Here is a 21,813-nt window from a genome sequence, read left to right as displayed (position 1 = left end):
AAACATAGCGACACGTCAGCTGCCTCCCAGCACATCTCAAACTACATTGGTCATTTGCGCAAACAACGCATTTCACTGTATGTTTTGATATGCATCTGACAGATAAAGCTCATCTTTATCTTTTTTGTTTGTATCACCTAATTAGTGGGATTATGTCTAACTCTTTACCTGTCCACTATCCAACCAGTCCCCATTTTCTTTCAGCCCAGAAATTCAGAATCTTCCTTTATGTCTAGTGATGCAGGTGAGTCTACAGTTAGAGGCTCTGTGTACTCAAAAGCCTCTGTACAACCCTCCTAGTGAGGAAATTTCTCTTCATCACAAGCCCCTGATATTGAAACTTTGGGTGAGATTGATGTTCCCATGTTGTTAACACTTCTGCCAAAAGACATGATTTCAGCTCAGATTAGTCCTGAAGCAGGCTCTCAGCCAGAAACATCAACTATCCTATTGCCACCACATTTGCTGCTTGACCTGCTAAGTTTCTGCAGCAGTTTTTTTTTGCTCCAGGTTCCATCATCTGCAGTCTCTTGTAAAGATAAAGATTAGCTTTATTTGTCACATGTACATTGAAACATACAATGAGGATTAAGCTGGAGCAACTCAACTCACTAACCTAACCCATACATTTTTGGAATGTGGGAGAAAATGGGAGCCTCAGGAGGAAGTCTACGTGGTCATTTGGAGAATGTACATACTCCTTACAAACAGCGACTGGCACTGTCACAGCATTATGCTAACTGTTACACTTAAGCCAGCGGGTGGTGTAGTGGACTTCGAAGCAAATGGTCTCTAGGGTCGAATCTGGCTGGCTCCTCGGACACTTTCCACCCTTGCTGGGTCGAGCATTGAGCATGCAACCCACCCTCTTTAAACAAAAACAAAATGCAAATGTTAAGGAAACAGCAAAAAAACACCATAAGGTGAAATAAAGTAACTAGATACGGCAACTTTTACACTACCATGTCTCAGCTATAATTATCCTAGTAAGCACATGTTACACCATTTCCAAGACAAGGGTATACAGTATTTCCTCGCTATAAAGACCAAGTATGACAAAGAACAAGTGTGGTCCTGCTCAAGGCCTCCTTTGTTGCAGTAAGATTTCCTTATTCTTGTACTGCCATGTAACCTGAAATGTTAACTATTTTCCTCTCCGCAGATGCTGCCTGATCTGTTGAGTATTTCCAACTTTTGCTGTTTTTGTTTCTGTTTACCTTTCCACTCACTCTCTGCACCTTGAGGTTTGTAAACTTTCATTCTCCTGACAGTTTTAATCTTTCCTCCTGTGCAGCCATACTCTGGATGTGCCCAAACCCGATCAAATAACTAATGTGAATGAAATTAGCTCTAGATTATTTTGATTTTCATGAATTATTTTATTTCATTTGTTTGTAGTTAATACTGCCATGAAGTTCCAGCTAAGATGTAGGAGACTAAATTTAGGTATAAAGATCAGTCCAATTTTTGTGATTGTAGATCTTTGGATCTAATACCATAAACATTAAGACCTGAGATAAAGCACTTCAGCTCTGAAAACATTTTGCGATTTGCTTCCACTCGTATCAATCTTAATTTTGTCTTATTTCCTGTGTGCCCTTTTCTGAAGTCAGAGTGACATGTTCTGGAAAGGTCACGTTGTTCGTTCCTTTCTTGAATAATTGCTATGTCTATATGTAATATATCCTTCAAGGTTAATCTAACGAATTTCATTGTGTAATTTCACAATCACTAAGATGTGGATGTTACTGGTCACATTTATTTCCAGAATGGTTCCTGTATAACAGAATGCCTTTAACAGATTAATTGTCCCAAACAGCTCACACAATTACAATAGAGGCAAAATAAAACACATTTTTCAACTGCAACATCTCACAATATGACCTATAAGCACTTAAACATGCACTCTGTGGCCACTTTATTAGGTACACCAGTACACCTGTAGTAATGCAAATATCTGAATGGCCAGTCATATGGCAGCAACTCAATGCATTACAGCATTTAGACATGGTCAAAAGGTTCGGTTGTTGTTCAGACCAAACATCAGAATGGAGAAGGAATGTGATCTAAATGACTTTGACCGTGGAACGATTTTGGTGCCAAACAGAGTGGTTTGAGTATCTCAGAAACTGCTGATCTCCTGGGATTTTCACGCACAGCAGACTCTAGAGTTTACAGAGAATAGTGTGAAAAAAGTATTCTATGAGTAGCAGTTGTGTGGGCAAAAATACCTTGCTAATGAGAGATGTGGGAGAATGGTCAAACTGGTTCAACCTGACAGGAAGGTGACGGTAACTCAAATTACAACAGAAATGTGTAGAAGAGCATTTCTAAACATACTACACGTAGAACCTTGAATTGGGTGGGCTACAGCAGCAGAAGATCATGAACATTAATTCACTGGCCACTTTATTAGGTACAGGAGGTACCTAAGAAAATGGCCATTGAGTATTTATATCAAATGCAAAAGAATTGGAACTTTGAACAATATTTCAGCCTTGATTACATGTTGCTAAATTTTATCATGGTGAACATGATACAAGTAAATTTCTACCAGTCTAGAAGAAATTCTTTAAATCTTTCAACTTAGACTATATTTAGTATATAGGTGGAAGCTTTGAATAAGGATGTGCTAACCATATTTAGTTTCTTGTAATCCTTGAATAATTACTTTAATTACTTTTTGATTGCATTTAAGTGGTGGTTGACATGACCTTTCATACTGAAATATCCCTGGAGACATTCTTGTCTTCTAAAGATAGTTTGGCAATGTGTGATACAAAGGACATTATGTACTGTACTTTCGAATGCAACAAAAAATACAGTGATCTCAGAACGGAATTTGAAAAAAAAAATTGCATTAAATAATGAGTGTGCACATTTGTAATCGTTTTCTTAATCAGATGCAGGTACAGCCCTACCCTATTATCCTTCTCAGAACGAAAAGTTTAAAGGTTAACTTTGCAGGTTGTATCAGCAGTAAGGAAGGCAAATGCAATGTTAGATTTGTTTCAAGAGAACTAGAATATAAAAATAAGTATATAATGCTGAGGCTTTATAAGGCATTGTACAGACCACACTTGGAGTATTGTGAACAACAGGAATTCTGCAGATGCTGGAAATTCAAGCAACACACATCAAAGTTGCTGGTGAACGCAGCAGGCCAGGCAGCATCTCTAGGAAGAGGTGCAGTCGACGTTTCAGGCCGAGACCGGCCCCATATCTGAGAAAGGACGTGTTGAGGAGGTTTACAACAATGATCCAGAAATGAAAGGGTTAACATATTAGGAGAATTTTATGGTTTTGGGTCTGTACTCACTGGAGTTCAGAAGAACAACAGGGTGGGCAGAGAGTCTCATTAATTGAAAGGTCTATAACAGCCTCAAAATACAGGAAGGTTTCTTCAGAACAGAGTTGAGGAGGAATTTCTTTAGCCAGAGGGTGATTTGTCTTTCAATTGAGCTAGTTTTAGTATAAGACAACCACAATTTTGTTGTTTCTTTGTTTTCTCTCTCTCTCTCTCTCTCTCTCTCTCTCTCTCTCTCCCCCCCTCTCTCTCTCTCTCTTCCTCTCTTTCTCTCTCTCTTCCTCTCTTTCTCTCTCTCTTCCTCTCTCTTCCTCTCTTTCTCTCTCTTCCTCTCTCTCTCTCTCTTCTCTCTCCCTCTCTCTCTCTCTCTCATTTCTCTCTCCCTGCTCCCAGTCAAGTTAGTTGGTTACGATTATCTTTCAATGTCATGCACCCCTAATAAAATATCTATAATTACAAGATTTACTTCCATTCTTGACTTCCAAAAAAAACCTCTCTGCTAATATCCAGATCCAACACCAGTCATATACAGTACAGTTCTACACTAATTGTTCTAGTCTTCCCTTCTAGGTAATTCAGGTAATTATATATTAGGTATACATCATTTACATTAGATATATATCAGTTGTGATCTCACTGTGTGGTGAAACAGGCTTGGGATCAAATATTCAGCTGTTGTCGCTCATGTATTCCTATCTGGACCTTATTTTTAATATTTGATCTTGCAAAACCTTCACATCTTTCTTTTTCCTTTGTAACAACAGTCACCGCACTTCAAAGCACATGGCGTGCTTTATGATATTTCACAAAGGCTTTCTTAAAGATTGTTCTAGGCTTGACCATACTCTGAATGGGTGTGTGAATGCACAAACCAAACTGGCAAAAGTATCAAAGAAGAATTTATGGGAGTGCATCAGGTATTGCTTCTTAGAACAGTACATTATGGAAACTGCCTAGTCATGGGCTATTTTTGCATTTGATCATGAATCGTGAGGAATGGTTCATAAGCAATTTTGTGGTTAAAATTCCCCTGGGAGGTGGAGACCACAGTACGATAGTATTCCAGATACAGCATGAGGGTGGACACAACGGCACCAAAATTACTGCCTTAATTTAAATAAGGGCATTTATAACGATATGAAGATGGAGTTGTCCAAGCTGAACTGTGAAAATAGGTTTTTAGAGCATGGAAACAGGAGCTTCAGCTGAACTCGTCCATGTTACCCAGTGAGCGAGTCCCATCCACCTGCGTTTGGCAGAAGGCTTTTATATGTTGCTAATGTGTCTGCCTGAACCACTATTTCCGGCAGCTCATTCCAAATACACACCACTCTTTGCGTGAAAAAGCTGCCCCTACTGTCTCTTTCAAATCTCTCACCTTTAATCTTAAACTTAAATTCTTTTGTTTTTTGCCCCTTCCCTTTGAAAAAGACCACATGGTTTCACCCTGTCTATGCCTGTCATGATCTTATATACCTCTGTCAGCCATCCCTCAGTCTGCTGCATTTCAGGGAATAAAGGACAGGTAAATAAACTAAAAGCTGTGTAAGTAAATGAACTATTGCTGTGTAAGTAAACTAACAGCTATTGTTTCTCAGCAAGAAATTATCCCATTTAGAAGAGAGATTCCGTGAGAAAGAGGCACAACCTGTGGTTATCAAAGGAAATCAAGGATAATGTTAAATTGGAAAGAGCAAGGGTGATGGTATGTCAGGGGACTGGGAGGATTTCGAGCCCCAGCAGTGAAAAATTAAATGGCGAATGAAAAAGCAGAAAGTTGATTTGAGTAAGAACTTTTGTGTAATATCAGATTAAATAGTGTAGTGGTTAGTACAACACTTTACAGTACAGACGACCCAGGTTCATTTCACTCCTGTAAGGAGTTTGTGAGTTTGTACATTCTCCCCATGACTGCATGGGTTTCCTCTGGGTGCTCCGATTTCTTCCCACGGTCCAAAGATGTACTGGCTGGTAGATTAATTGGTCATTGTAAATTGTCGTATGATTAAGCCTGGATTAATCAGGGGATTGCTCTGCAGCGTGAAGGGCCGGAAAGGCCTTTTCCGTGCTATGTCTCAGTAAATTAAATAAAATAAATAAATATTAAGTGTTTCTATAGATATATATAAATAGAAAGAAGGTGGCTTTAGTAGGTGTGGGACCTCTAGAGAATTAATAACAGGAAGCAAAGAACTGGCAGGTATGTTAAATCAATATTTTACATCAATCTTTGTCTTGGAGGACACTGTAAATATACCTAAGATAACAGATGGACTCAACAGGGAGGAACTCGTAAAAATCTCAGTCACAGTCCCTAGCTTGATGTCTGCAAATCCAGGTTAGAAGCTGAAGGTTGGAGGGCTAGAGGCAGCCTATCCTCAGGCCGGAGGCCTGTCTGTGTTTGTGTGTGTGTGTTTGGGTGGGAGGGAGGGAAAGGGCTTGTTTTGCTGTGGTTGTTTTGTTTCGTCATTGTTGTTGTTGCTTGTGTTGTTCTGAATATCATGGGCATGCTCTCTTGGCACCAGAATGTGTGGCGACACTTGCATATCCTTAGGTTGCGTTGGTTGTTAATGCAAACAATGCATTTCACTGTATGTTACAATATACATGTAATAAATACTCTCAGTGACCACTTTATTTGGTACAGTGTACACCTCACTTAACACATTTCCATTGGAAACAAAATTATTTGATTATGAAACCTGAGTATTTCAATTTATCACTATTCGTGAGACAGTTGTGCTTACACTCAGTGGTCACTTTGTTAGATACAGGAGTAGAACTCAGTGTTGTCTTCTGCTGCTGTTGACCATCCAAGGTTTGACATGTTGTGTGTTCAGCTCTGCTCTTCCTCATACCACTGTTGTAAGGTGTGGTTTTTCAAATTACTGGCACCTTCCTGTCATTCTCCTCTGGCCTTTCCCATTAACAAGGCAATTTCAGTCACAGAATTTCAACTCACTGGATGTTTTCTTTTTGTCTTTTTGCACCATTCGGACTACAGCATGGTGGTGAGCATGATGTTTTACAGTACCAGCGACCCAAATTCAATTCCTACCGCCGCCTGTAAGGAACTTGTACACTCCCCCTGTGACTGAGTCGTTTTCCTCTGGGTGCTCCGGTTTCCTTCCATAATCTAAAGACCTACTAGTTGATAGGTTAATCAGTCATTGTAAATTGTCCTATGATTAGGCCTGGATTAAATCAGGGGATTGCTGTGCAACAGGGGTTGAAAGGGCTATTCTGTGCTGTATCTCAAAAAATAAACAAACAAACAAATAAATAAATAAACCATTCTCGGTAAACTCCAGAGACTGTTGTGTATGAAAATACCAGGAGATCATCAGTTTTTGAGATATTCAAACCACCACATCTGGCACAAAAATCATTCCACAGTCAAAGTCACTTAGATCAAATTTCTTACCCATTCCAATGTTTGGTCTGAACAACAACTGAACCTTTTGACCATATAACAATTATAGCACGGAAACAGGCCATCTCAGCCCTTCTAGTCCGTGCCGAACTCTTACTCTCACTTAGTCCCACCGACCTGCACTCAGCCCATAACCCTCCATTCTTTTCCTGTCCATATACCTATCCAATTTAACTTTAACTGACAACATAGTATGTTTTAATGCACTGAGTTCCTGCCACATGATTGGCTGTTTAGATATTTTCATTAACAAGCAGGTGTACTGGTGGCCACCGAGTGTAAATGAATCTGAGTCACAAGGAACAAAGTATTTGAGAGAAAATGACAAGGCTAAAGGTGGGTAAATTACCAAGATTATCCCCGTGGGCTTTAAAGGAAGTAGCTGCAGAGCTGGTGGACCCATTGGTTGATGTTCCTCAAAACTCTAAATTCTGGGAACGTACCAGAAGAATAAACAGAAAAATAGGGATTAAGAGATAATGAGAGGGATTATAAACTACTTAGTTTAACATCTATTGTTGGCAAGATGCTAATGTTGATGATGAAAGTAAAATAATTATTTAGGAAAACTAACTATAATCAAACTTAATCACTGTTGTATTATGAAAGGCAAATCATGTTTGATAAATTTGCTCAAATGCTTTAAGATTGCAATGGAGAAAGCTGATAGAGGATAACCTGTAGTTGTGGTATATTTAGATTTTCAGAAGGCTTTTGATAAGGTGCTACACAAACAGCTGGTGCAAAAATTACAAGCTGAAGGAATTGGAAGACGTTAATACAGATTGAAAGCAGGGATGGAATAAATGGCAAACAAGAGAAAGTCTACAAATGCTGGAAATCCAAGAAACATGCACAAAATGCTGGAGGATCTCAGCAGGCCAGGCAGCATCTATGGAAAAAAAGTACAGTCGACATTTTGGGCCGAAACCCTTTGGCAGGACTGGAGAGAAAAGGCTGAGGGGGTTATTTTGAAAGGTGGGAGTAAGGGAGCGAGAAACATCAAGTGATAGGTGAAATTTGGAGGGGGAGGGATGAAGCAAAGAGCTAGGAAGTTGATTGGTGAAAAAGACAGAAGGCCATGGAAGAAAGAAGAAAGGGGGGAGGGAGGAACACCAGAGGGAGGTAATGGGAGGACAAGGAGATAACATAAGAGAGAGACAAGGGGATAGGAAATGTTGAAGGGGAGGTGGTAGAGGCATTACTGGAAGTTTGAGAAATTGATGTTATAAAATCAATGGAATAAATGGTCCTCTTTCAAACTGGAAGGGTGTAACTCGTGGAGAATTCCCAAATTGGTTCTTGGCCCTCATTGTTAACTATTAACATTAATGACTTGGAAGAGGGAACAAAATGCAAGGTTTACAAGTTTGCCATGATGCAAGTGAAAGGTTATGTTGTGATGAGGATATTGTGATTCTACATTGGGATATAAATACACTGAGTGATCGTGCAAAAAGCTGGCAAGTGTCAGTTTAAGGTGACGAAGTGTGAGGCCATGCACTTCAGTGAGAGGAATTAAAAGGTGGATTGTAATCAAAATGGAGAAAACTTGAATGTCAGTGAAGCATAGAGGAATCAAGGTATTCCAGTGCATGAATCATAAAAGTAGTTTGGCAGGTGCAACAAGTAGTTCAGAAGGAAAACAGCCTTATTGCGAAAGGGTTGGAGTTTAAAAACAGAGATGTTTCTTTACAGTTGTACAGGGTATCGGTGGGGTCACATCTGGAATGCTGCACACAGTTCTGGTCCCTTACCTAAAGAAGGCTATTAGAGTCAATTGAAAAGAGATTCACGAGAGATAGGAGCAGACTTAAGCCATTTGACTCATCAAGTCTGCTCCACCACTCCATCATGGCTGACATATTATCCTCTCAACCCCATATTCCTGTCTTCTCCCTGTAACCTTTGATGCCCTGACAAACCAAAGACCTATCAACCTCCACTTTAAATATACTCAATGACTTGGCCTCCACAGCCATCTGTGGCAATGAATTCTGCAGATTCACCACCCTCTAACTAAAGAAATTTCTTCTTATCTTTGTTCTAAGTGGATGTCCCTCTTTTCTAAGGTTGTGCCCTCTGGTCCTAGAGTCCCATTATAGGAAACGTCCCCACCACATCCACTGTATCTAGACTTCTCAGTATTCAGTAGGTTTCAGTGAGATTCCCCTCATTCTTCTAAGCTCCACCGAATACAGGCCCAGAGCCATCAAATGCTCTTCATATGTTAATCCCTTTATTCCCAGAATCATTCTCATGAACCACCTCTGGACCCTCTCCAATGCCAGACCAATTCTTGGGATCAGAGGATTGTTTTGACAAGAGAAGCCAGACAGTTTGGGAATATATTTCTTGGAGCTTAAAAGAATGAAGGTTGACTTTATTTAAACATGTCCGATCCTTCAGTGGCTTGACAGGGTAGGTGTTTAGATATTTCTAGTAGTGGGAGAGTCATGAGCAAGGGGACATATCTTGATAAAGGACCAGTTATTTGGAACTTGAGGTGTGTACAATTTTCTTCTCTCAGAGGGAAGTAAAACTTTGCAATTCTCTGTCCCCTAGGGTGGTGTAGGTCAGATTATTAGGTGTATTTAAGGTAAAGATAGATAAATACTTAAAAGATGGAGGAATTGGGAAATTGGGCACAGAAGAGGAGTTAAGGTCAGCCTAGATCAGCCGTGATCATATTGAATGGTGGAGCTGCCATGAAGGGTCTGGTGGCTTACACCTGCTCTTTTTCCTAGTATTTACTTTTAGCAAATGCTGAGTTGCCATGTGACCTTGTATGTATTGATGCAAAAACAAAATTGTTGTGAGCACAGTCACATGTCACACAGAAAGTAAACCTCCCGCATTTCTGTTGAGTTGCAAAGAGGAAAAAATATTCAAACTGCTCAACTGAAATGAAATCTACCTTGATGAAACCACATCAAGGTTGTATTTCATTATGAGAGGTAATGCAAATAGTCTCTTTCCATTGAGGTTGGGTGAGTCTAGAACTAGAGGTCATAGGTTAAAGGTGAAAGGTGAAATATTTAAGGGACACCTTGGGGGGAGATCTTCTTCATTCAGAGGACAGTGCAAGTGTGGAACGAGCTGCCAGAGGAAGTGGTGGATGCAAATGGGGGAGGGAGGAGAAGATGGTGGCGCGACGCAGCACGTGCGGCCATTCCGAACGAATATTGATTAATGTGTAACTAGGGGGCCGTGCACAATCCAGATTTGATGGAGACAGCCGTGAGAAGCGCAGAGGAACATCTGGAGTAACTTCTGAAATGCCTGCTTTGCTGCCGCTGCTACTGCGCTACTGTGCTATCGCCTGTTGCCAGGGCTGGGGTCAAAGCGCTCGGCAGAGATGGTGCTCGGTGCTCGGTGTCGAAGAGGTGGTCAGAGGCTCGGAGTTTTCAGACGGACTCGGAGTCGGACTGTGGTCGGATGCTTCCAGGATGCTGCATCAGCAAGTTGGCAGTGCTGGAGATTTACCATCTGCGTGAGATGATGGGACTTTCAAGAGACTTTGAGACTTTTACTGTGCCATGGTCTGTTCTTATCAAATTATGGTATTGCTTTGCACTGTTGTAACTATATGTTATAATTATGTGGTTTTTGTTAGATTTTAAGTCAGTTTGTCATGTGTTTTCGTGATATCATTCTGGAAAAACATTGTATCATTTCTTAATGCATGCATACTAAATGACAATAAAAGGGGACTGCATGTCCTCATAATCATAATCATAAATTCAATTACAACATTTTAGAAAAGTTTGGAAGTACATGGACAGAGGGAGGGAGATTGAAAATTTGGCTGAGTGGTATAATAACAACAACCTCTCACTCAATGTCAATAAGACTAAGGAACTAATTGTAAACTTCAGGAGAGGGGTTATCATCAGAGGATCGGTAGCTAAATTCCTGGGTGCCACTATCTCAGAGGACCTGTCCTGTACCTATCATATAAATATAATTTCAAAGAAAGCACAACAGTGCCTCTATTTCCTCAGGAGTCTGTGAAGATTCAGCAAGTTATCAAAATCCTTGGCAAACCTCTATAGATGTGTGGTGGAAAGTGTGCTGACTGGCTGTATTACAGTCTTCTGTGGGAACACCGATGCCTTTGAGTGAAAAATCCTAGAAAAGGTAGTGGATTTGGCCCAGTACATCACGGGTAAAGCTCTCCCAACCATTGAGCACATCTACATGAAAAGTTGCCATAGATAAGCAGCATCCATCATCAAAGATCCTCACCACCCATGTCATGCTCTTTTCCCATTGCTGCCATCAGGTAGAAGGTACAAGTGCCTCAGGACTCGTACCACCAAGTTCAAGAACAGTTACCACCTCCAACCATAAGGTTCTTGAACAAAAGAAGATATTTACATTCTATTTCTGTTCCCACAATGATCTCACTTTAAGGACTCTTTATCTTGTTATTTCATGCTCTCGTTATTTATTGCTATTTATTTATATTTGCATTTGCATAGATTGTTGTTCATTGATCCTGTTTACAGTTACTGCTCTATAGATTTGCTAAGTATTCCCACAGGTAAACAAATCTCAGGGTTGTATGTGGTGACATGTATGTACTTTGATAATAAATTTTACTTTGAGCTATGAACAGAGGGTTATGGAGGGCTATCGTCCACGTGCAAGTCAATAGTATGAGGCAGAATTACAGTTCAGCATGGACTAGATGGGCCGATGGGCTAGTTTCTGTTCTGTAGTGCTCTATGACTCTGACACGTTTACTGGCCCATTCTCAAAGATAACAATTGCAAGGGTTCAATCCTTCAGAATAGATCCAAATTAAATAAATGACCATCTCCCCTTTCCACATGCAGGGTTTCAACCTGAAACATTGACAGTTTCTGTCCTCATACAGATGCTGCTTAACCTGCTGAGTTCCTCCAGTAGGTAGTTTGTTGTTGCAGATACCAGCGATTGTAGTCTCCTGTGTCTCAGTTTTAATACATTGATTAATATTTAGTGGCCAGCAAAACTAAATTATATTTTCTGTTTCTTTTTTTTCTCAGTGTCATCAGCAAGGTCGTCCCCGTCTCAGAGGCTAAGCCCTCACCTCCAGCAGGGCACCCAAAGACTCCACCGCCTCCATCCCCAGCACCTCTATCAGCTCACATGGCTCCAGCTCTGACACCAGCTCCCCTGCCTCCACCCGCAGCAGTTCCATCTCCTGTTCCTGCGCTTCCTATCGCATCTCCTGCAGCCACTTGCTCTGCTGCAGGAGCTTCTAAGACGCCAGTCAGAAGTGTGGTCACAGAGACTGTCAGTACTTATGTGGTGAGTAATGTTTCATGTTCCATGTTCATATTTGGTACTGTTTCTCATTTCTATATACAAATTCAAAATAAATTTGAAACTTCCAAAACAAAGAAGCAATTGTTTATAAAACATGCATCAAACCTTCATTTTCTTCACCCTACTGTAAGTTTTCTTGGTTTTGAGCTAAAAGGAAATATTAACAAGAGCTTCTTAACATAAGCTGCATTGCAAAGTTTGTTTCCTGCCTCACAACTCCAATTTCCCCAGCTCTCCCACAAGATACTGTGGGTCAGTTCCATGAAACCGTAAGTAACTCATCTTTTTTTAAATGTGACACTTGGTATGGTTTACATGTGAAAAGCTTTTGATTTGCGTGCCATGCAGAATTACGCTAAGGTAGAAGAAAGGCTTTCTTTCTACTAGCTCAGTGTAATTGAAGGCATGATACACTGTTTTAGTGACAGAAAAACTGCAGGGCGGTAGACAAATAAAGTTCATGGGCCACAATGGGGTAGATTGGAAGATCAAGATTTCATCTTTTAGTCTATGAAAGGTCCGTTCAAAAATCTGATAACAGCAGGATAGAAGCTGTCCTCGAGCTTGGGGGCTATGAATTCTCTGGCTTTTGTATCTTCTGCCCATTGTGAGAGAGGAGAAGAGAGAATGTCCTGAGGGGAAGAAGCTGTTCTTAAAATACTGAGTGTATGTCTTTGGACTCCTGTACTTCATCCCTGATGAGAGTAATGAGAAGAGGGTATGTCCTTGGTGGTGAGGGTCCTTAAGAATAGATACCACCTTCTTGAGGCATTGCCTTTCGAAGATGTCCTCAATGTTGGGGGAGCTAATGGGACTAGGGTGGGAAGGGTCCTTGATTATATTGTGCTTCCCCAAGGCAGTGGATCATGGCAAACATTAGTTACTGCACTGCACCACAAGCAAACTTCATTGTACACTACACTCATTTCTTGTAAAAGCTTTCAAAATTACTTTACAGTAATTTAAAATGGATTTAGAGACCGGTAAATGAAGAATTGAGGGCTGTGACAAAAAGCAAGACATGGTGATAGATTGTAAGGTGGTTTTTGGAGGAGAGGAAAGGAAAGAAATTAATAAGACATGAAATTTCAGGGTTAAAGTTATGGAGTTCAGGGCTACAGCAGTGTAAGCCATGTAACACAAATTCAGCAGGAAAAATGCAGATTCAGATTTATTTATCATATTTACATGGAAAAATACAGTGAAATGCCTCGTTTGCATTACCAACCGATGCAGACCAAGGGATGTGCTGGAAGCAGCCTGCAAATGACGCCACACATCCCAATGCCTAACATAGCATGCCCTCGATTCTCGGCAGAATAACATAGAATACAACCAGCAACAAAACAATAGCAAAACAAGCCCCTTTTCCCCTCACAGAAAATGACTTAAATCTACCCAATACTAACATATACAGCACAGAAACAGGTCCTTTACCCTAGTTTATCCATGCCTTTGTAAGTCAATCCCATTTGCTTGCATTTGGCCCATATTCCTCTAAATCTTTCCTCAGCATGTACTCATCTAAATGTTTTTTTTAAACCTCATAAGACTGTGCAGAACTTCTGAGTAACTTTACATGAAAGCAATCCAGACTGAAGCTTCCTAGCAGTACATAACAGTATCTAAAAGGATAGGCTGCTTGTAGTTTTATGGAACTGTAATTATACCCACCTTTACCTACCACCTCTGGCAGCTCATTCCCATGTGCCCAGCACCCTCCTGTCTACAAAGACTCTGCCCTTTTAAGCCAGAAGATGTTGACTTCAAGTTTCTACAAGGTCTAGCCAGTTCTGAAAGTTCAATGCAAATTGAGTACTACTGTTTTACCCCATTCACTTTCCATTACTGAGTAGTTCATTTGTTTGCTTAGTAAATTGGAATATTCCCCAGTGAATATAAAGCTCATTTCAAGATCTGGTTTTTTTTGACTAATAATTCTGTTGTCTTGTGCCATGCTCCTAAGAGAATTTATCACTGTGGAATGTACAGCCAGGGAAGGAAGCTTGCACTGTCCACCCATTTCCTATGTTACAGTTGCTATGTTTGTGTGCTCCGTTCCCCGACTGAACAACTTGAAATGCTGGAACCTTAAGTGTATCTGCTTCTCGGCAATACCCTTGAGTTTTGCTTCAATACCATTGACCTATACCATTGAGTTTTGCTTCAAGATAGGACTAGTAAGTATAATGTTTGTAACAAACATTTGTGAAATATCCAACTAAACGGATGAGTTTTGTGAATTCTATCTATTAGCAAGCATAGTTTATTTTCTAAAAGTGTTGTTTGTGCTAAACTACTCATACACTTCCCCTAGTATGCCATGGGCCATTCAAGAGCAATGTAAACTGAGGCGTGAGGATTTAACTATTTTTTTAACATGGCAAAAGAAACCAGTGTTATACACCTGACATCATCGCACTGTACTCTAAATACAGTTGGCGCCTGTTCTTAGGATTGAATAATATTTGAGTCTTGGTAGATTGGTGCATGCACATGTTGCAGTGTAATATGTACTACCCAGCAATACAGAAATAACAATGAAGTAAATTAAATACTTTCAGACGAACAAGCCTCCAGGGAAAGTGCATAGTAGCTTACTTATGGAAAATGCACATCGCTGTCTTCTCCAAAAGCATACTACTTGGTCCAAGCAATCTGATTTTTCCACCTGCCAGTTTTGAAATCTGTTGTCAGTTTAGTTAATTCAAGATAAATGGTGAATTTTAATAGCTTCTGTTAGGTTCTGTAGACAGCTTTTCACATCTACCTAAGCAGGTAGACCCAGGGTCTTAGATTAATGTCCCTGTTCACCTAGTTGTCAGTAAGAAGCTGCAGTAAAAATAAAAACTGTGTTCTTCTGAACTTGATTACTTTAAGGATAAAGGGAGAAATTAAATTATTGTGAAAATATTATTGGCTGAAATTACTAAGCAGTTTTCCTGACTGTATTGCATGTTAAAAAGCTACAAATAAGTTAATCGTTCTGTAATAGCACCAGACAACAGATGCAGAGATGTGTCCTCTTTGTTTTCAGATAGAACGCTGTGGTATATCAGATGTTTACAAGTGATAATGTACATGATTTACTCCCTAAATGTGAAAAGGCAGCACTGGGGAAGTGTTCTGGCAGTGTGTAAGCCACATTGCACACAGAACATCTGATCCACTATGCGTCTTTGACATGAGCTCCAAATAAGTCTATATAACTGCACCAACTGCATGGACAAATTTTATCCATAAGGAACCCACAATGCCGGGCAGAATGAGAGAACGCAAGTAACCTTTGCTGTATTTAATAGTTTCCATCATAAGACCATAGGATGTAGGCTATTCGGCCCATCAAGTTCTGCATTCAATCATAGCTGATTTATTACCCCTCTCAACCCCATTCTCCTGCCTTCTCCCCCTGTAACATTTGAAGCCATTACTAGTCATGAACCTAACAGATGTACAAGTTATGCAGATCTCTGCAGTGACAATAAACTCCTGTGTAAATTTTAAGAATAAATGAATTAATTCCTTTAGCTTGCCTAAATGTTCTGACCTTTGCAATAAAGGTACTTGGGTAGAGCTTCAATCATATTGACCAAGCTCCATTTATTTGGACTGTACCAGATAAATGATTTTAAGCAGTATTAACGAGCTGACTAATCTGACATTTGGGCGTGCTATGTTGGCATTGGAAGCATGGCTGCATTTGTGAGCTTTCCCCAGCACACCCTCAGATTTTGATGGTTGTCAGCGCAAGTGACAAATTTCACTGCATGTTTTGCTGTGCGTGTGTTAGATAAATAAAATCTAAATAAATCTAATCAGCAGTGGGTGGTTCTTTGTTAATGCTCAGTCTTTTATCGGATGTCCACATATATCCTTTAATGAACACAGTTGCTTCCCTCCACTGACATCAGCAACCTACCCCATATTTCCAGTTGCCAAGGTAAGTCATAATTCCTACACCATCGGACTAATGTAACATCACAGCAGACAAAGTCTGTAATTATCTTGGATGAACAGTGCAATGAAGTGTTGATATTTTTTACATACAGCCCTTTTTCCCCTCAGGATTCCTGTCAAATTCTATGATGACATTCTGAGCTCCTCCTACTTTCCATCAATGAAATATATTTTGCTGATCCAGAATCAGAAAATTGGAACAAAATGGAGATCTTTGTGGCATGTACTTCTGTACAATAGGTAGATTATTGTACAGCAAACGTTTTTTCACTATTGACCAATTATCTGAAAACTGTTCTCCCTTTCTTCCCCATCGTACGTTCAGATTCGTGATGAATGGGGAAATCAGATCTGGATCTGCCCTGGCTGCAACAAGCCAGATGATGGCAGCCCAATGATTGGTTGTGATGACTGTGACGACTGGTACCATTGGTAAGAAACTTCTGAATTTCTTGACTGTACTCTCTAGACTTAAGCTGGCATAGCATGAACAGAAGTAACAAAGTGGCTTTATCCCGATTAGTTACAGTATTTGGTACATTTTACAAATGAAGCAAACTGAAATAGGAGGTACAGCTACAGTTTCTACATCTCCTCACTGTTTCATTTGGGTCTAATGTTTGAGCAGTAATGAAAAGTCCAGTGAGTGGTGTGACTAGAGATTGGGTTTAAGCTTTGCTGATAAAGGTCCCGCATGCCATTTTCCTTCCTTGCACTATTTTTCTCTATCCCTCTTATTTCTATCCATCTGTCTCTATCCCTCTATCAATATCGCTCTATCTCTATTTCTCCCTCTCTCTACTCTACCTCTGTATCTCTATCTCCATCTCCCTCTCTTTCCTATCTGATTCCCATACATCTTACTTCAGCCACCTTTGCTTCATTGAGATTGAGCTCAGCCTCTAGAGTGACACATCATAGAAAAGCAGCCCTTTAGCTCACTGACCACCAACCCCCAGTCCTTCCCCCCCCCACCACCACCACACCATTTACACCAATCCTACACTAATCCCATTCTTTCTTCTGCCTCCTTAACCATCGGCTCTGCCCCAGATTCTGTCTCTCACCTCTACACCAGGGACAACTTACAGAGTATATTTAACCTACCAAACCACACAGTTTCAGGCTATGGGATGGATGAAGAAAAGTTGAGCGAGCTAGGAGTTTTCTCTTTGGAGCCAAGGAGGATGGTGAGCGGTGACTTGATAGAGGTGCATAAGAAGCATAGAAGAGTGGAAAGCCAGCGCCTTTATTTCCCAAGTGGAAATGACTGGTACGAAGGAGCATAATTTTCGGATAAGTTCTTTACACAGAGAATGGTGGGTGTGTGGAATGCCCTGTGAGGGGTAGAGGAAGAAATAAATACATTGGGGACATTAGAGAAAGTTAGATAGGCACGTAAATAATTTTTTTTAAATGTATGGCTGTTTAGGAGGGAAGGGTTAGAACAGGGATCCCCAACCTTTTTTGCACTGCGGACCGGTTTAATACTGGCAGTATTCTTGCGGACTGGCCGACGGGGGGGGGGGGGGTGTAGGGTTGCCAACGGACAAGAGTAGCAGTCGAATACGTTGTGTTTATCCAGAGAAAGACTACAATGACCATGAAGCCTTACACGGGCACCATTGTGCATGCGTGTACCTGCCGACTTTTTTTCCTGCAAAACATTTTTGGCGATTCTGATCGGGGAGGGGCTTTGTTAATCACAACCGGAATATAGGTGATAAGTGGCTAATACACTCAATTTCGTTTCTAAAAGGGTTTATCTAACGAATTTAATATTAAACACACAGCGCATATTTTCCTCGCATGAACATAGTGATGTCAATTATCAGGGGAGGACAGGGGAGCTTGAAGTAAGTGTTGAAAGAACTACCAGTAGAAGTGGTAGAGGCAGGTTCGATAAGAAAAATGGATAGGTATATGGACAGGAAAGGAATGGAGGGTTATGGGTGAATGCAGGTCGGTGGGACTTGGTGAGAGTAGCGTTCGGCACGGACTAGAAGGGTAGAGATCGCCTGTTTCCGTGCTGTAATTGTTATATGGTTATATAAGTCAATAGCATCATAACATTTTAAGTAACGTTTGGATATTAAACACACACCGCATATTTTCCTCGTATGAACATATGAAATCATTGCAACGCACCAATATTGCTGAATCAGTGGGAGCCCTGGGCTTGTTTTCCTGCAACAAGACGGTCCTATCGAGTGGTGACAGGAGACAGCGATACTCGAATGGGGTTCCTTATGTCCAGTCTATTCCGCAATTTAGTTTTCGTTGCATTCATTGCAGAAAACTCCGCTTCGCAGAAAAATGTTGGAAATGAAAGCAATGTTTTCAGTGCTTTCGTGGCTATCTCAGGATATTTAGCCTTGACTTTGATCCAGAATGCCGGCAGAGATGTTATGTCAAACATACTTTTCAGCCCACCGTCATTTGCAAGCTCGAGGAGTTGATCTCCTTCCCGCACTACCATGGATGACGTGTGGGTAATGACCTCGCGTGCATTCAAGCTCAACAGTGCGTGACAGGGAATGAGGAAAGGTGCAGTTGACACATATCGACAAATCATATCGTTTCCTTGCGGCCTGGTAGCACATGCTTTGCGGCCCGGTGGTTGGGGACCGCTGGGTTAGAACATAGAACAGTACAGAAAAGGAACAGGCCCTTCCAATTAAATTAATAATCAAATCTAATCTCTTCTGCTTCAGAATGTCCATATTCCTCCATTTTTCTCGCATTCATGTGCCTATCTAAACGTCCCTTATGAGCCCCAAATGTATCTGCCTGTACCACCACCCCAGGCAGCACATTCCAGACATCCACTACTCGCTGTAAAAAACCTTGACCCTTACATCTCTTTTGAAATTACCCCCTCTCACTGTTAAATACATGCTCTCTGGTATTAGACATTTCAACCCTGGGAAAAAAATACTGTCTGTCTAATCTATCCATGCTTCTCATAATCTTATAAACCTCTGTCGTCTCCCCTCAACTTCCACTGTTCCAGAGAAAACAACCCAAATTTGTTTAACCTCTTGTTAAAGCATTGAGCATCCAGTTTAGATTGATCTTCAAGTAGTTTAAAAGCTGGGCACAACATCATAGACTGACAGGCCTGTACTACTCAGAGAAAACCCAGAGAACATGCAAGCTCCACATAGACAGCACACGAGTCAGGATTGAACCTGGGTCTCTAACACCATGAGTCAGCAGCTCCACCAGCTGCGCCATCATTGAAACCATTCATTCATGCAACCACTGCTTTCAGCTTTTAAACACTTTTACTAAAAGCATAGCAACCTGCCGAAAGAGAGGCAGGAGAGCTGGCTGCGACACTCCAGGTCACCACAACTTAAAAATTGACTTTATATTTGTACACTGACACACAAAATGCTGGAGGAACTCAGTAGGTCAGGCAGCATCTGTGGAACGGAATTAAGAGTCGACATTTTGGACCATGACCCTTCATCATGACTGGAAAGGAAGTGGGAGAAAGCCAGAACAAGAAGGTGAGGGTACCGGTGTCAGTACAAGCTGCCAGTGATAGGTGAAGCCAGGTGAGGGGAAAGGTGGGTGGTGGGGGGAGATGAAGTAGGAAGCTGAGAGGCCTTAAGTGGAAAAGATAAAGGGCTGATGAAGAAGGAATCTGGAAGGAGTGGACAATGGGAGAAAGAGGGGCACTAGAGGGACGTGACAGGCAGATCCGGAGAAGAGAAGGATTAAGAGGGGAGGCAGAATGGGGAATGGGAAAAGAAAAAAGGGGCTCAAAATGTCAACTCTCCATAGACACTGCCTAGGCCTGCTGTGTTCCTCCAACATTTTGTGTGTGTTTCTTGTGTTTTGCTAAACTTTAGTGATAAGGCGTACGATAGATGGTTCAATAACCAAGTGGTGTCTGCATTGTTGTTCATTGTTAAATAACTGGAACTATGACGGTATTTCATTTTCCCAGGCCGTGTGTCGGCATCAGTGCTGCACCCCCTGATGAAGTGCAGTGGTTTTGCCCCAAGTGCATCAACAAGAAGAAGGAGAAAAAACACAAGCGAAAGAAATCTCGAGCCCATTAAGAAGGTTTCCAGACTGCATACCCTTTTCATATTTAGCAGCAGACTCTTCCCATTCAGTTCCACTTGAAAGGACTGTGATGGTGATGAGTTGTGTAAATCCGACACCTGATTAGTGGCTTTGTACAGTGCAGTAAATAAAAAAAATTAGCTCAAATTCCACCCATTTCCAGAAAAAGGCTGAAGAATGAACCCTTTGTTAGCCTTTTTGTGTAATTAATTGTATACTTTTAAAATGAAAGTTTGTATTATACACCACAATCATTTTTTTTTTGCATTCTGTATGGACTCATCATTCTCTTAGTTCTGCTTGTAATATATTTTATCTTCTCTGCTCAGAACTCTCATTGCTTTAACCAACAGTGGCATTGTGATTGTAACCAAAATAGTGGATTGCTAAGGTTTATTAAGAGAATAAATTACATTTTTTTAAAAAAACGCTGTACTGGGAAGTAATGTATTTGTGATGCTGCTTTCAAAAAATGAATGGATTGCAACACATGCCTTCAGAATTTCAATTGGTACATTGCTTTCAAAGAACTTTATTCTCAGAGCATCAGGATCTTCCAATTACAAAAAAAGAGATAAATAGCTTTAAAATAAATGTTCATTCTCAGAAATGTATGTGCTATTTCAGAATTCGGTTATTTTGGACCTTGACGAATTAAATCTTGCAACACACCTTCATTAATACAAGAGATTCTGCAGATGCTAGAAATCCAGAGTGACACACAAAAGTGCTGGGTGAACTCAGCAGGTCAGGTAGCAACTCTAGAAAGGAATAATTGTCCACTCTTCATTCCTCCTCATAGATGCTGTCTGGCCTCCTGTGTTTCTCCAGCATTTTTGTATGTTACACACCTTCATTGCCAGAAGACGGTTAAACTAGAATCTGCCGTCTGCAACATTGCTTTCTGCTAACCTCAGGTTTGAATCTCTAGCTTAACCTTCTCCAGTTCTAACCCTGCCCACATTTAGTTTTATAGAGTTATACAGCATAGGAACAGGCCTTTTGGCCCAACTTGTCCATGCTGACCACGCTATCTACCCAAGCAAGCCCCAATTGCCTATATTTGGCCACATCCCTCTAAAACTTTTCTATCCACTTACCTGTCTAAATGTCTTTTAAATGCCTCCACCACATCCTCTAGCAGCTCATTCTATATACCCTCCAGCCAGTGTGTGAGAAAGTTACCCTTGAAGATGGAGACAGCCACGGAGGGTGATGAATGGGAAGACAAAGGCCCAGGTGCTGGAAACCTGATAAAGGAGGAAGGTAATAATGGGAAATGTTGCAGGAGAGGTGAAAGGCAGACAAACAGGACCAGATAGTGGAGAGGGAGAGAGCAGGTGAGGGAAATGTGTGAGTGAATGTAACTGGGGAAGTGAGGGCTAAATTAGTATGAGGTCTTGGATGGTGGGAATGGGATAATAATGAGTGGACCAGAGGACTGGAAGGACAGAGAGCAAGAAAGAGAGAGAGAAAAGGGATTGAGAAAGAGTGGGAGTGAATATGGTTTGGTACAAGTAATAAAGATTTTAGATTTCAGATTCATGTCATGTTTAATTATAGAATTTTGAAGCCATTTGGACAGTCTGTGCTGGTTAAGCCCATTTCCCTGATCTATCCCTGCAGCCTCTCAATTTGTGCACCCTCAAGTGCCTATCCAGTCCCCTGTTCAAAGGCTTTATTGATCCTAGTTCTGCCATTCTTACAGGCAATGTCAAAG

At 40.9% G+C, this 21,813-nt stretch overlaps 1 protein-coding gene across 2 annotated transcripts in view; it reads left to right on the top strand.

The window, feature by feature from the left end:
• The window catches only part of taf3 (TAF3 RNA polymerase II, TATA box binding protein (TBP)-associated facto), a 238,621-nt gene extending 218,096 nt beyond the window's left edge, over positions 1-20,525 (top strand). Inside the window, exons 4-6 of one of the 2 annotated variants that reach the window (XM_063072729.1) lie at positions 11,774-12,038; positions 16,339-16,445; positions 19,972-20,525. In XM_063072729.1, coding sequence (XP_062928799.1) covers positions 11,774-12,038; positions 16,339-16,445; positions 19,972-20,086 — 487 coding nt within the window. In that variant the 3' untranslated portion in view covers positions 20,087-20,525. The remainder of the gene's footprint in view (positions 1-11,773; positions 12,039-16,338; positions 16,446-19,971) is intronic. The other variant, XM_063072728.1, reaches the window with a different exon arrangement.
• The last annotated feature ends 1,288 nt before the right edge of the window (positions 20,526-21,813 follow it).

The sequence above is a fragment of the Mobula hypostoma genome, chromosome 20 (genome assembly GCF_963921235.1).
Source record: "Mobula hypostoma chromosome 20, sMobHyp1.1, whole genome shotgun sequence".
Taxonomy (NCBI): domain Eukaryota; kingdom Metazoa; phylum Chordata; class Chondrichthyes; order Myliobatiformes; family Myliobatidae; genus Mobula; species Mobula hypostoma.
The sequence above is the reverse complement of the archived record's forward strand: the minus strand, read 5'-3'. Positions and strand labels throughout refer to the sequence as shown.